Here is a 13,409-nt window from a genome sequence, read left to right as displayed (position 1 = left end):
AGTATTATCTTTGGACTACGAGGACTTGATTTCACTGTCTATTCCTATGTATAGAATAACATGCTATAGTAAAATTGTGTTCCTTCTCTTCCAATTTTGCTTATGTATGTTTGTAACCCTTTGGTTGGCAAATGTTGTCTTGCAAAAATCGCTATTTTTTTTCTTACGTTTTATCTGAAATAGTGACATTTTTCCTCTCCTTTTATCTTCAGAGCTCTGCAAATCTGCAGATAGCCACTTTATATCTGCGGGTCATTTTTGCAAATATGATGCGGATACAAATTTTGCATCTGCGCAGGGCTGTATTTATCTTAACATACTGACTGTTCTGTGTAAGAAATAAAAATGCATGTGATGGCTTGCTTTTTGTTTCAGAGGATGGTAGGTGAAGCACTTGGGTCACCTTTATATATATTTGTTTCCCCTGACCTTTTTAGCTGTTTTTCTAAAAGTATTATTACTTTCTGTTTAAACGACACAGGTGAATTCTAAATGAGTGCATTCTCTTTAAAAGTCATCATATGAAAGTCAGTTTTTTATCAAAGAATACGTAATATTATATTAATCATTTCCCAAGAATACTACCTGGGATTTAACTTCCTTTAAGAAGGTAAATTGAGTGACGTTAACATATACATTAACGCTACCTGTCATGGCTTGTATGCTATATTAGTTCAAATTCTGGCAACACAATTTAATTCAGAAGTGAAAAGGGGGAGTACATTTAACAATTTTGTCTTTGTTGCAGCTAATATATTCTAACTACACTGCTGAAAATTCACTTTGTACCTTTCTACAGTAAACAAATTTATCTTTTCATATAGCTTTTACTTTTCAGAGTTAAACACCAGGGGAATTTGTCTTCTACTTGTACAAAGTTTAAAAAACAACCACCAACTTTAAGGTGACTTTGGAAGAGGGAAAGTGTTAATTGGGGATGCTATCTGGTTTTTGCGATTTTAAAAAGTTTTTGATTTGAAATCAGTGCTTTCAATATTTACTGTTAATCTACTCAAAGTCTGAAGTACATTCTCTTTTAATCTTTGCAGCAAATCTGCTTTCTTTGACTCATGTTTACTCAATGCAAGGTAAGCCTCTAACTATTTTTTAAACTAAGTTCAGTATTGTAAAAACATACCAACTCCAGAAATTCAGTCACATGCTAAAAGCTCGAAGATGAAAGAATACATTAGAGATCTTATCATCTAAACAAAAAGTCTTTAAAAATCAAATGTAAAACGTCGTAGCATATTTATATAAGCCACAATATATTTTATCAGAACTTTTTTATAAGGTGGCTTCATTCCTTGTATGAATGTGATGAAGTTTTATCTGTTAAAAGTGAGTTTTGAATGTTAATTTCAAGCAGCTAGAAGAGTCAGTTGTTGCAGACAATACCATATATCCTCTTCTCATTTTGTTCTTTTAAAACATAAGGTATTAGAATTTGTTTCTGTTGTTAAACTTAAAAAATGGAATTTCAAGCTCAGTGTTTCACAGATCCAGCATTTTGGTTTTAATAAGTACACTGGAGGGGATGAGGCTAATCTGTTATCTTTGGAAAATTCTTACTTTAGTTTGTTAGATACTCTTCCACTGAACACACACGTTTTCTTTGAGATGTTGCTTTGCTGCTGGTGTTAAAGAATGAGGTTTATTTCATCCCGGGGTGAAGGAAATTGCGGAGGTAAGAAACACCTCCAAAACCCCTAGAACATTTAACATCAGGAGTGCTGCAACCTGACAGCTACTCATCTCTGTTCTTAGTATCCTCAACCATGAAATAGAAAAGACTTCCTTTGGCTTTTATCCATCTGCCACCAAATGATGATTCATAAAAGCTTATTTTCAAATGTATTGTCCAGTCTCAGTTTCAAATGACTTTATTAATGGGGTGTCAGAGACTTCATTTGGGAGGTTAAGGCCTACAGTACTGTGGAATAATCTTCAGAAAATTTTCCTGATATCCTGTTGAGATACTCCTTTTCCCACTTGCGTTCCTTTAGCCCATACCAAAAAGCCCGTGTTTACTGCCGAGGTACCAGTTGTACCCCTGTGAGGCTGGGGAACACTGATGTTTTCCCTCATAAAGACTGTTGAAACCCCCTGGGATGTTTTTGAGCAACTCCTTTCCCTTTTCTGTGTTTGCAGCATGGAAAATAATTGTAGATTATAATCCTCCTCTTACCCATACCTTGTTTTAAATCCAGTTTACATGTAGGTGTTTTACAGAGATCGCTGCTTCTGAATTGATCCATGTAATCATTTTTATTGCTGTTTGAAGTTGGTTCAGTTCCTTAATATTTTTCTATTTCCGAGACTCTCACAATGGGGTGGGAAGCTCTAGCTGGGAGTCGGACCTTCCTGGACCATGGTATGATGGCTCGTAGGAAACAGCCAACATTCCACTGATTTTTTTCTTTTAGGCATGATGCTGTTTTGCAAGCTCATAGCTAACCTGTTATCCATCGTTCTTCCTCATTTTGTTTGGCATTATTGGTTCCAATATTTCATTCACACTAAATATCTGATTTCTTTTGCCTGAATTTTTTTTCTTACTGGATGGATTTTTTTCCCAACCTGCTCAGGTATCTACGCTCCTTTTATATTATTTCTGTGACCGCTCTAATTTTTGTAATACACCATCAGTTTTGCCCAGAACTGCTTAGTGTGGATTTTTCTCAGCAATGTTCCCAGGTGGTTTGGTTTGGTTTTTCCTTTGTTTTCTGTGTTGATGGATTTTTAAATTAAATACAAATAGGACTTTGCATTCTTGGTAACCAGTTTATTGCAGTGGATGACTTTCTTATATTTTCTTAAGTACCATAAAACAATTTTCTTTCATGGTAATCTTTTTTCCCTTACCTTAACTTCATATTAAGCTAGTTTATTTCCAACTAAAGAATCACTTAAATACATTTTGTTACAGGTGCTGTTGTACTTGAAATGTCTTGTTTTTCTGAAGCTGAAAGAATATATATGCTAGCTAAAGATACAACGGTCAGTGACAAACAGCTTACTGCCACTGTGATTCCTGAAGTTCTGGTAAGATCTTTAGGTTACATCCTGTATAAGAAAAAGCCAGACTCTCTTCTAAAAGAGAGTGGAGTGAAAATTGTTTGGTATTTGAAGGGACGGGTGGACAAAAATAGATGGAAATTGAGCTTTTGTAAACAATAGGATAAAGAAGAGAGAGAGAGCCTGCATTGTATGTCCCTGATGTCCATCTGTGTATGAATGGCTTCTTGTTACCGTTGATACTGATTGTGCAGTGTTGGACGGTGATGTGAGAGTAGTTACAAAGCTATAAAGAAATGAAAAGCAATTTTAATTCTTTTCCCTAAATTCTTTCCACTATCACTAAAATTCAATGGAATCCCTTTACTTTGAATAGCAATTTGCTATAGCATCTAAATCGAAGTTACTCCAGTGTTTAAACTTGGTTCCTGGGTAGTTCTGGGATAGACCTGCCTACTCTTGGGTGATCTCCCCTTTGCCAAGTGGCTGAATTCCCTTGTTTGGGAGAGGGGAGGGAGTGCACATGCATGTTTACCAACTTATTCCTTGTATACTGTCAAGTATCAGAGGGGTAGCCATGTTAGTCTGGATGTGTAAAAGCAGCAGAGAGTCCTGTGGCACCTTATAGATTAACAGACATATTGGAGCATGAGCTTTCGTGGGTGAATACCTAGACTCATAGACTTTAGGGTCAGAAGGGACCAATATGATCATCTAGTCCGACCTCCTGCACAAAGCAGGCCACAGAACCCTACCCATCCACTTCTATAACAAACCCCTAACCAATGTCCGAGTTATTGAAGTCTTCAAATTGTGGTTTGAAGACCTCAAGCTGCAGAGAATCCACCAGCAAGTGACCCATGCCCCATGCTGCAGAGGAAGGCGAAAAACCTCCAGAGCCTCTGCCAATCTGCCCCGGAGGAAAATTCCTTCCCGACCCCAAATATGACGATCAGCTAAACCCTGAGCATGTGGGCAAGACTCACCAGTCAGCACTCAGAAAAGAATTCTCTGCAGTAACTCAGATCCCATCCCATCCAACATTCCATCACAGACCACTGGGCATACTTATCTGCTGATAATCAAAGATCAATTGCCAAAATTAAGCTATCCCATCATACCATCCCTTCCATAAACTTATCAAGCTTAGTCTTAAAGCCAGATATGTCTTTTGCCCCCACTACTCCCCTTGGAAGGCTGTTCCAGAAGTTCGCTTCTCTAATGGTTAGAAACTTTTGTCTAATTTCAAGTCTAAACTTCCTAGTGTCCAGTTTATACCCATTTGTTCTTGTGTCTACATTGGTACTAAGCTTAAATAATTCCTCTCCCTCCCTAATATTAATCCCTCTGATATATTTATAAAGAGCAAGCATATCCCCCCTCAGCCTTCTTTTGGTTAGGCTAAACAAGCCAAGCTCTTTGAGTCTACTTTCATAAGGCAGGTTTTCCATTCCTCGGATCATCCTAGTAGCCCGTCTCTGAACCTGTTCCAGTTTGAATTCATCCTTCTTAAACATGGGAGACCAGAACTGCACACAGTATTCCAGATGAGATCTCAGCAGTGCCTTATATAACGGTACTAACACCTCCTTATCTTTGCTGGAAATACCTCGCCTGATGCATCCTAAAACTGCATTAGCTTTTTTAATGGCTATATCACATTGGCGGCTCATAGTCATCCTGTGATCAACCAATACTCCAAGGTCCTTCTCCTCCTCTGTTGCTTCCAACTGATGTGTCCCCAATGTATATCTAAAATTCTTATTATTAATCCCTAAATGCATGACCCTGCACTTTTCACTATTAAATTTCATCCTATTACTATTACTCCAGTTTACAAGGTCATCCAGATCTTCCTGTATGATATCCCGGTCCTTCTCCATGTTAGCAATACCCTCCAGCTTTGTGTCATCTGCAAACTTTATTATCACATTCCTGCTTTTTATGCCAAGGTCAGTAATAAAAAGGTTAAATAAGATTAGTCCCAAAACTGATCCTTGAGGAACTCCACTAGTAATCTCCTTCCAGCCTGACAGTTCACCCTTCAGTACGACCCGTTGGAGTCTCCCCTTTAACCAGTTCCTTATCCACCTTTCAATTTTCATATTTATCTCCATCTTTTCCAATTTAACTAATAATTCCCCACGTGGAACCGTATCAAATGCCTTACTGAAATCGAGGTAAATTAGATCTACTTCATTTCCTTTCTCTAAATAATCTGTCACCTTCTCAAAGAAGGAAATCAGGTTGGGTTGGCATGATCTACCTTGTTGTAACTTGTCCCAATTACATTGACCTCAATGTCCTTAACTACTTTCTCCATCCTGCATCTGATAAAGTGCGTATTCACCCACGAAAGCTCATGCTCCCATACGTCTGTTAGTCTATAAGGTGCCACAGGACTCTTTGCTGCCTCCCAGGAGAAGTCTTTTCACCCTCTCCCTCCTGAGGGAGGAACAGGAGGGCCAAGGAATCTTAGGGTAAGCCTGAACTCTAGCACGCTGCGTGGTGCTGTGGTCCCAGAGCCCAAGCCCAAACATCTACACCACAATTAAACAGCCCATTAGCCGAAGCCCAGTGAGCCTGTCTCTGGTGGCATGGGCCAGCCGCGGGGGTCTAATTGCATTGCAGACATATGCTTTATTCCTTCTCTGAGTGACTTCTACGTGTTCTTACTCATGGGATGGCTGACAGTGCAGCCTGGCCATGGCTATAAATGTGCAGAGTTCATTCTGAGTCTGGTTGCAGGTGAAATCATCTTCTTTTTTTATATCTAGAACTAATGACATCATCAAATATTTCAGCTATAATTGCCTACTAAATAATCTCTAGTCATTAGCTGACCTCTCTAGCTTTCCAGTAAACAGTACAAAAGTAGGTAAGATGAAGCTGCTGTCTTATTTCAAATCCATTGAAATATGTTACCTTGCAGAGAGTCTGTTTCTTTGCTTTTCCCGAGGCTGGCAATGCAGAAGGCTAGATGCTTTCCCTGAGAGGAAGGTGCATCATGTGCTGTTCTGTGGCAACTCTGACTGGTACTTAAGATGGGCTCTGGAGAGGTTTTTTTTTTAAAGGGCCCTGCCTGAAAGAGAAATGGAAGAGAATTAACTCAATGCTGTGCTTTTTAACCCAGGCAAAGTGAGAGTTCTGTGGTAAAGTTTATGTCATAAGTCATTTATTTACTTTTTTACAGTTTAATATCCATAATTCAGTAAACTTCAGTGAAATACTCTTAATGAAGTGATGTGGTGGATTCTTCATCACTTGAAGACTTTAGAAGAGGATTGGTTGTCTTTCTAAAAGACATACTGTAGCTTAAGCAGAAGTTGTGGGCTAGGTGCAGGAATCATTTGGTGAAATTCCCTGGGCTATGTTGTGCAGGAGGTCAGAAAAGATGATCCTAAAGGTCCTTTGTGATTTTAAAATCTGTGACTCTACGGAAGTGCTTTATTTGGTACTGATTGACCAATAACTTTTCTGCTCCAAACTGCAAGTCATCTCAGAAAATATCGATTGACTTGAAAAGGACAGCATGTCATCCTCTTTGTGCCGCCAAATAAATATTCCTAACAATGTTTTTAATTTGTAATAGCTTTCAGATTCTAACAAGCTATTGGGGTGAGGTGGGGGGAAGGCAGTTCAGCGAGGTTATTTTAAAACAACATAATGGATGTAGGACCTAGATTAAAAAAATGTGGTATGATCATTTTCTGCAAAGCCATCAGAGAGCATACAACTGATATAACACATCCTCTTTCCAGAGATGTGTTGACATCCTCAGCACTGCAGCTAAATGAAATATTAGTTTCAAGATTCTTTAGAATTACGGAAAAAAATCAATGTTTGCTGAATTATACAAAATTAATAGGAAAAATTGTACGTTTCTCTGAAGGTAATGCAAACAATGGCTTAAAATAAAAGAGTCTTTGTTTAAAGTTGTTTTTGAAATAATGCTTTTGAAAAATCTGTCTGGGGATTGGTCCTGCTTTGAGCAGGGTATTTGACTAAATGACCTTCTGAGGTCTCTTCCAACTCTGATATTCTATGCTTGCCCAAGGCCTGCCTGCCTGCCCTCTCCACACGGCTAGGGCTCACTGGAGTTATGAAAGAGAGCATAAATCACAAATGACTTTGTGTACATATATGAAGAGTATTGTGTAGTTATTAAAAAGGAACAGTGCTTTAACCACCTACAAATCTGAAGTCCTCCACTTCTGTAGAAGAGAAGTTATTAGAATGAGTTGTCTTAGGCCATTTTTTCTCAAAAATGTGTGCCTTCAAAAAGATCTATGAAGGGAAACTTTTTGTAGGCATGAAACTAATGACAATCTGAAAGGGCATTTATTTGAAACTTTCCAATTCCTCTTTGCCCCTCTCCCCCCCGCAAATCTTTGCAAGCCCCATTCAATACTCCTTGCATGAGCAATATGCCTCATTAAATTCCTGGGTATTTTTCTAGAGAAAAAGCAATTTGCTTGTGTTCTAAATCTATATTGGTCTCAAAAGAGAGAAAAACAAAGTTGGTCATTTTTTGATTATTGGCTTTCACAGGTTAGATAGGTAAGTGCTGGGCAGTTTATATGACTGTACCCTAAAATATTTACCTGGTTAGGATAGCTGTGTTTCAGGGTTCCCAACATTATATAGAATAGCAGTGAGCCCTTTGAAATCAGGAATATAGATCCCGATTCTTATCCTAAGATGCAAGTTATATCTAGAAACCCTGGGCTCATTGGCACTATGAGGCTGCACTTCTGGTAGGTAGGAAGATTTACAATAAATTCTTAAATGATAGAAAATGTATTGCTTCTACTCAGTAATCTCTAAAATGAAACTTATTTTAGTAGTTAACATTGAGCGTTTCAGGCCATCTAACATGGAAAGTAGCTTATGTTGCTTATTGCCTTTCTAGAGTAGAACTTCAAGTAAGATTTTGTTCTTTTTTTATAATTGTATGTGAACTTTTAGCCCTGCACACAGCTGTGGGAAATACTTGTATCAAAATTTAGTGCTATACCAGACTATACTGTATTTGTTTTTCCTCTGGCGCTGTTGTGGGAGTGGGAAGAATTGACTGACTAAAATGAGAATGGAGCAAAATTTAGTCCCAGAAAAGGAATGCATGGTTTGAAACAAGGAACTGTCACCTTTTCAATTTTGGACTACAAGTCGTGAGCCATTTTTGTAAAGTTGTAACTTAATAAAAAAAAGCTGCAACGTCTCTAATCTTGAAGGCTAGTTGTCATTTGGCACAAAAGTAAACAGTAAAACTTAGTGTCTGCTCTCAAAGTTATTCTTTGCATATTATAAAAACAAAATGATTCATTTACTCCATTTGAGATGCCTTTTAAAAATAAAGCCCTATCCATGCTCACGGCTCTTGTGAGCTCTTCATGAAAGTTTGTCTGAGATATATTTTTCCCTTGTTTATCTTGATTAAAAATAAAGTTTAAATACAAAATTCGTTAGCGTGGTTCTCTTTGCTTCACACACAGACAGACAGGTTGGATTGGCCTATCTCTGTATGTCTTTTCCTTGCCACCTCACCATATTTGACTATTAGGGATTTTGTAAAATAACGTTTATTTCAGAATATTTAAGTAAAATAAAATATTTTGTTGTTTAATTAACGTGAGAGCAACAGTACAGTGTGTTGCAGAACAACATTTTCTTCTACTGCATACGATGCCCTACTGAGCACCATTTTATGGCACAAAATATTAGGTTGGAAAATGACTGAACAGTGACAGTTCTAAATTGAAACACCTTTACAAGGTAACTTTTGCACATTTCTTTCTATAAATAAAAACATCCAGATACTTACAATAGCCCAATTCAGCTGCAAAACCCACATGCTTCCACAGAGTTATCCTTAATCCCACCTAGAATCATACGGTTAGAATGGACCGCAAGGGTCATCTAGTCCAGCCCCCTGCCAAGATGCAGGACTTGTTGTGTTTTGAAACCAGTGGTCCCCAAACTTTTTACCTCACACTGCCTCTTACCCCTGTCCACGCCCTCCCCCACCCCATGCCATGGCTGGGAACAGGGTCAAGGCTCTGGAAGGGAGGGGGGATGCGGACAAGGGTAAGGGGAGGCTGGGGTCGTAGCTGGAGGCAGGGGCGGGAGCGGTGCCCCAGGTCAGCAGCCCAATCTTGGGCAGGACCAGGGCCAGGAGCAGAGTTGGGTGGCGCTCCCTCCCTGCCCCTGTGGGGACTGGCCCAGGTCCCAGCTGCACCCCCCGAACATTCCTGCTTGCCCCTTCCCCCAGATTGGGGGCCTCTGGTCTAAACCATCCAGGACAGGTAGTTATTAAGTCCCCTCTTGAAAACCTGCAGTGAAGGAACTTCCGCAACCTCCCTAGGCAGTTTGTTCCACTCTCCTACTGTTCTTACAGTTCAGAAGTTTTTCCTGAGATTTCATCTAAATCTGCTGTGCTGTAGTTTGAACCCGTCGCCTCTTGTCCTGCCTTCTGTGGCAAGAGAGAACAATTTTTCACCATCTTTTTTATGGCAGCCTTTCAGATATTTAGCAATGGAGCTCTTATATCCCATTACATCTAGTGTTCTCTTCTGAGTGAAGAGTAGAGATGGCAGATAGATGAGAGAATCGCTGGTCAGCAGCTGGTCAAAGAGATGTTTGATTAGCACTTTAATTTATTCTACATACTGGGAAAGTTTATCAATTTCTATGTCTGTTGTCAGGGTCTATCGTTGGTCTCTCCAGTAAATACTGAGCAACTGAGAAGACATCAGAAGTACATCTCCAGGCCAGGTTTTTACAGGGCGTTGTAGGGGCAGTACTATCTTGTGTGTACAGTGCTTCGGCCCCACTCCTGATGGGGCTCTGTAGGTACTACTGAAGTATACATGTTAATAATAAGGATAATAAACAAATACCAAATTCAGTTGCTGTCTCTTTAAATGGAATTATTTCCCCTTGTGCCGTGGATACCTGAACCGTGAATTGCTGGACCTGCATGCAAACTAAAACCTTAAATTAGTTGAATATAATTTTGTTGTGGTGACAAATAACTCTTTAAAAACAAATTTGGAGGGGATAAGGAGTCATGGCTCAAGTGTGATCCTAGGCAAGGAAATAATATGCATAGGAGCCAGTTTGGCCTAAAAATATTATGCTGAGTCATAAATTGCAGTAAGTGTTTAGACAAATGGGTTTGCCAGCCGAATTTGGCCATCCTGGAGAGCAGAGGCAGTAATAATGCCCCTCATAGCCAAATTATTGCAGCGGGTCCATTCTAGCCTCCCCATCCCATTGCAACATTACAAAAATATACGCAAACCTCTACGCAGCCTCTTGTCAGGTGTTACTGACCCGTTAAGTATAAAGAGTTTTATGTGAAAGTTGCAATATGCTAAGATTACTCCTCTTACCCAGACCCAGGGATCTGGGGATCCAAACGCTGGGAATCCCAAGTACCTTTCACACACAGCTGCCACAGAGAATACACATGTAAATGCCTACTTTGATTGCAGAGCTGAGTTTTCTGGTCTGCATCTCCTGGGTAAAAACTGCTCCCACCAGAACAAATGGATGAAGTTTGCAGCACAGAACACTTTGTATTCATTTGCTGTTAGGCATTCCATTCTGCCACCAGCAGACACAGCTATGCCCGATATTCAGCAGAAATGGGATTAGAATGAATAACAAATCTGTCAGAGCACAGAACTACAGCCTACTAATCTTGACAAATAAAACAACCTGTGGTGACTGCCACAGCATGTAAATCACGCTCCTCCAGCTATCTTTGGGGGGATAAGGAATACATTTCTGACTAAAAACCAGCCAACGAGAAATCCCTCTGCAAATTTCACTTTCAAGCTTCATACCAAAGTCAGAATAAAGAAAAAAGAATCCTACACGAGACTGTGTGAGTCACATATTCCATTCTACAAAGTAACAAACCGTAATTCATATTTTCCCATTTGGCCTTCACTAAGGGATTAAAAAAATTCTGCAGTGCCAGGGTGACCAGTGCACAGTCACATGCCCCAATAACAAAAGGAGGCATGTACCTCTTAGAACGGGTGAAGCTGTGCGTCCAAATGCTGGCCAGGGTAACCAGTTTGCACAGAACTGTTCAATTCCCATGCAAAGGAGAACAGTCTTCTAACTGAAGCTGCTTTGTCTCTTACCAGTAGGAGTTTGGCATTGTGCTGTTTAACTTTACTGCAGATTGTAGGATTAAGAACAAACTAAGCATTATGCCGAACACACTTAAAGTTTCTTCCCTTACAGGATTCTGCTATTTAAGCATTTCTGTAGAGTTGAACACCAAATTAATATCTGATAAAGAATTACCTGTGGTAATGAGGAATCCTCTTGAGCAAGGTATGCATGCATCCAGAGGTGGTAGGACAACTGAAGAAAGAATTCACTCTCTAGCTATCATACTACCACTGATAATTCCTTTTTGTAGCACAGCCACCATCCCTGCGACTTCCTGTGTCACAGAATTCTTCACCCCATGATGCACAAATATATGTACTGTTATCATTGTTGTCTTCTTATTTAATGTATTGTACTATTGTTTTTCCTGTTTATAATAAAGCACTTTGTGTATGAGTAGAAACATTAAAGAAAAGTTTGATAGAGGGTACATGATTGTATCATATTTGCTTAAGCAAGATTGCAAGGTCCTTTCCAAACTGTAAACGTGTTTTTGATTAAGCATGTAGGACCTGATCTGAAGCTCATAGCAATCAGTGGTAAGGTACTTGTTGGTGGACTTTAAATCAGGCTTTCTGTAAATGTTTGAGTGAGCACATTTAAAACCAAATTCTGTGTTGCCCTCTAAAATTAAGGAAAATAATAGAAAATACATGCTTCCTATGCTGTTTTTAAATGTCCACAATATATTTTAAAACCAGATTTCTTGAGAAGAAAATTTAAAAGCAAAAGTTCTCATTTCATTCAAGATGAGGTACTTGCCTAGTTTGCAGTGTTTAAAAGTTTTCAGCTATAAAGCGGAGAAAGTGTCTGAAATATCCTTTTAACACTTGGCAAAGCTTTCCCCTCATATCTGGATAAGTCAAGCAGTGAAATACATTTTGAAGATTTTTTTTTTTTTAATTTTTCTGGGCATGAGACCAAACATGAGAACTATCAGAGCCCCTCCGCCCATCCCCCCAAAACAACAAAAGTCTTGTGGAGAAAGTTTTAAATGACTGAAAATGAAGCTTAGATGATGCATTCTTCCCGAACCCTTAGCTGGAGTATTGATAAGATATGACAGATTCCTGTATATTCCTTTGTATAATCCTTTGACATCTCTTCTCTTTTCCTCCTCAAAGCAATTCTTAGTCAGCACCATTGTTGTTATATAAAGTGGGAACCTTGCCTGGTCTGCTCAGCTTACATTCAAAGCTAACCAATTTTCACGATGTACCCAATAGTATTGTCATACATGACTTCTGGGATGAAGAGAAGTAATTCTGCCATTTGCTGCCCCAGATGAGCAGCTGGATATCGCTCCCAGACTCCTAAGTCTTGTATCTGTCTTTAAACTTTGACAGCCTAAATTGTCTTTATTTGCATATTTGTAGCATAAACTCTCAAATTGTTACAGCTCAAGTTGGCTGTTTTCTCTTATTACCCACTAGAACCTTAGATGCTGTAGGTAGAAAAGCTCTCTGCCTGCTAGTGCAGGATTTTTACCTGCAGCGGTGTTTCCATTCTACTTTTACGAGTCCCAGGTGAAAGGGGCTATTGCCCATGGGATCTCTTTGGAGACTAATATGCTAAAGACAAACATTTTCATAATGATAAGGGATTTAAGACATCTTAAAAGGCCTGGTTTCCAAAGGGCAGGTGCTCCATCCTTTCTGAAAACCAGCACCTGTAAGATATCTCAAGTTAGGAACTCAAAAATCGGTACACCCAAAGTCATTATTCACTTGTGAAAATCTTGGCAAACATCTCTCTCTGTCAGGAAGTATTTCCTCGTATTCAGCTTACATCTGTCATATGTTGGTTTAATCTCATTACTGTTGGTTACATTTCCTTGTAGCTATGTGTGGGGAACGATCCCCATATTATGTAGGCACTTCCTAGGTGTAGATACTCTTCAAATATTTGTAGTCTGTTGTCATGATCCCCCTTAATCACTGCTTAGCCAAACTACTGATATTTTAGTTCTTTTCATCTTTCCTCATAAATCGTTCCTTCCAGCCTCATGCCAAACTGCTGTTCTCTGAATGCTGTCCCATTGGTGAATGCAAATGACCATGAATAAGGGGCCACCGCCAACGTTTCGGTTTGGGAACTCTCAGTTGAAAATGCCTGATAGAGAAATGAAGAAGCAGCTTTTCTTTGTGTGCCGTCTTTGTATCTCTATGGAAGTTATTCTTCTGTAATACCTGGCTGAATGA

At 39.3% G+C, this 13,409-nt stretch overlaps 1 protein-coding gene across 3 annotated transcripts in view; it reads left to right on the top strand.

The window, feature by feature from the left end:
* The window catches only part of DGKQ (diacylglycerol kinase theta), a 146,347-nt gene that overhangs the window by 97,629 nt on the left and 35,309 nt on the right, over positions 1 to 13,409 (top strand). For all 3 annotated transcript variants that reach the window (XM_050943063.1, XM_050943064.1, XM_050943065.1), the window contains exons 14-15: positions 1,050 to 1,088; positions 2,930 to 3,045. In XM_050943063.1, coding sequence (XP_050799020.1) covers positions 1,050 to 1,088; positions 2,930 to 3,045 — 155 coding nt within the window. The remainder of the gene's footprint in view (positions 1 to 1,049; positions 1,089 to 2,929; positions 3,046 to 13,409) is intronic.

This window comes from Gopherus flavomarginatus, chromosome 3 (genome assembly GCF_025201925.1).
Source record: "Gopherus flavomarginatus isolate rGopFla2 chromosome 3, rGopFla2.mat.asm, whole genome shotgun sequence".
In the NCBI taxonomy this organism is placed as follows: Eukaryota; Metazoa; Chordata; order Testudines; family Testudinidae; genus Gopherus; species Gopherus flavomarginatus.
The sequence above is the reverse complement of the archived record's forward strand: the minus strand, read 5'-3'. Positions and strand labels throughout refer to the sequence as shown.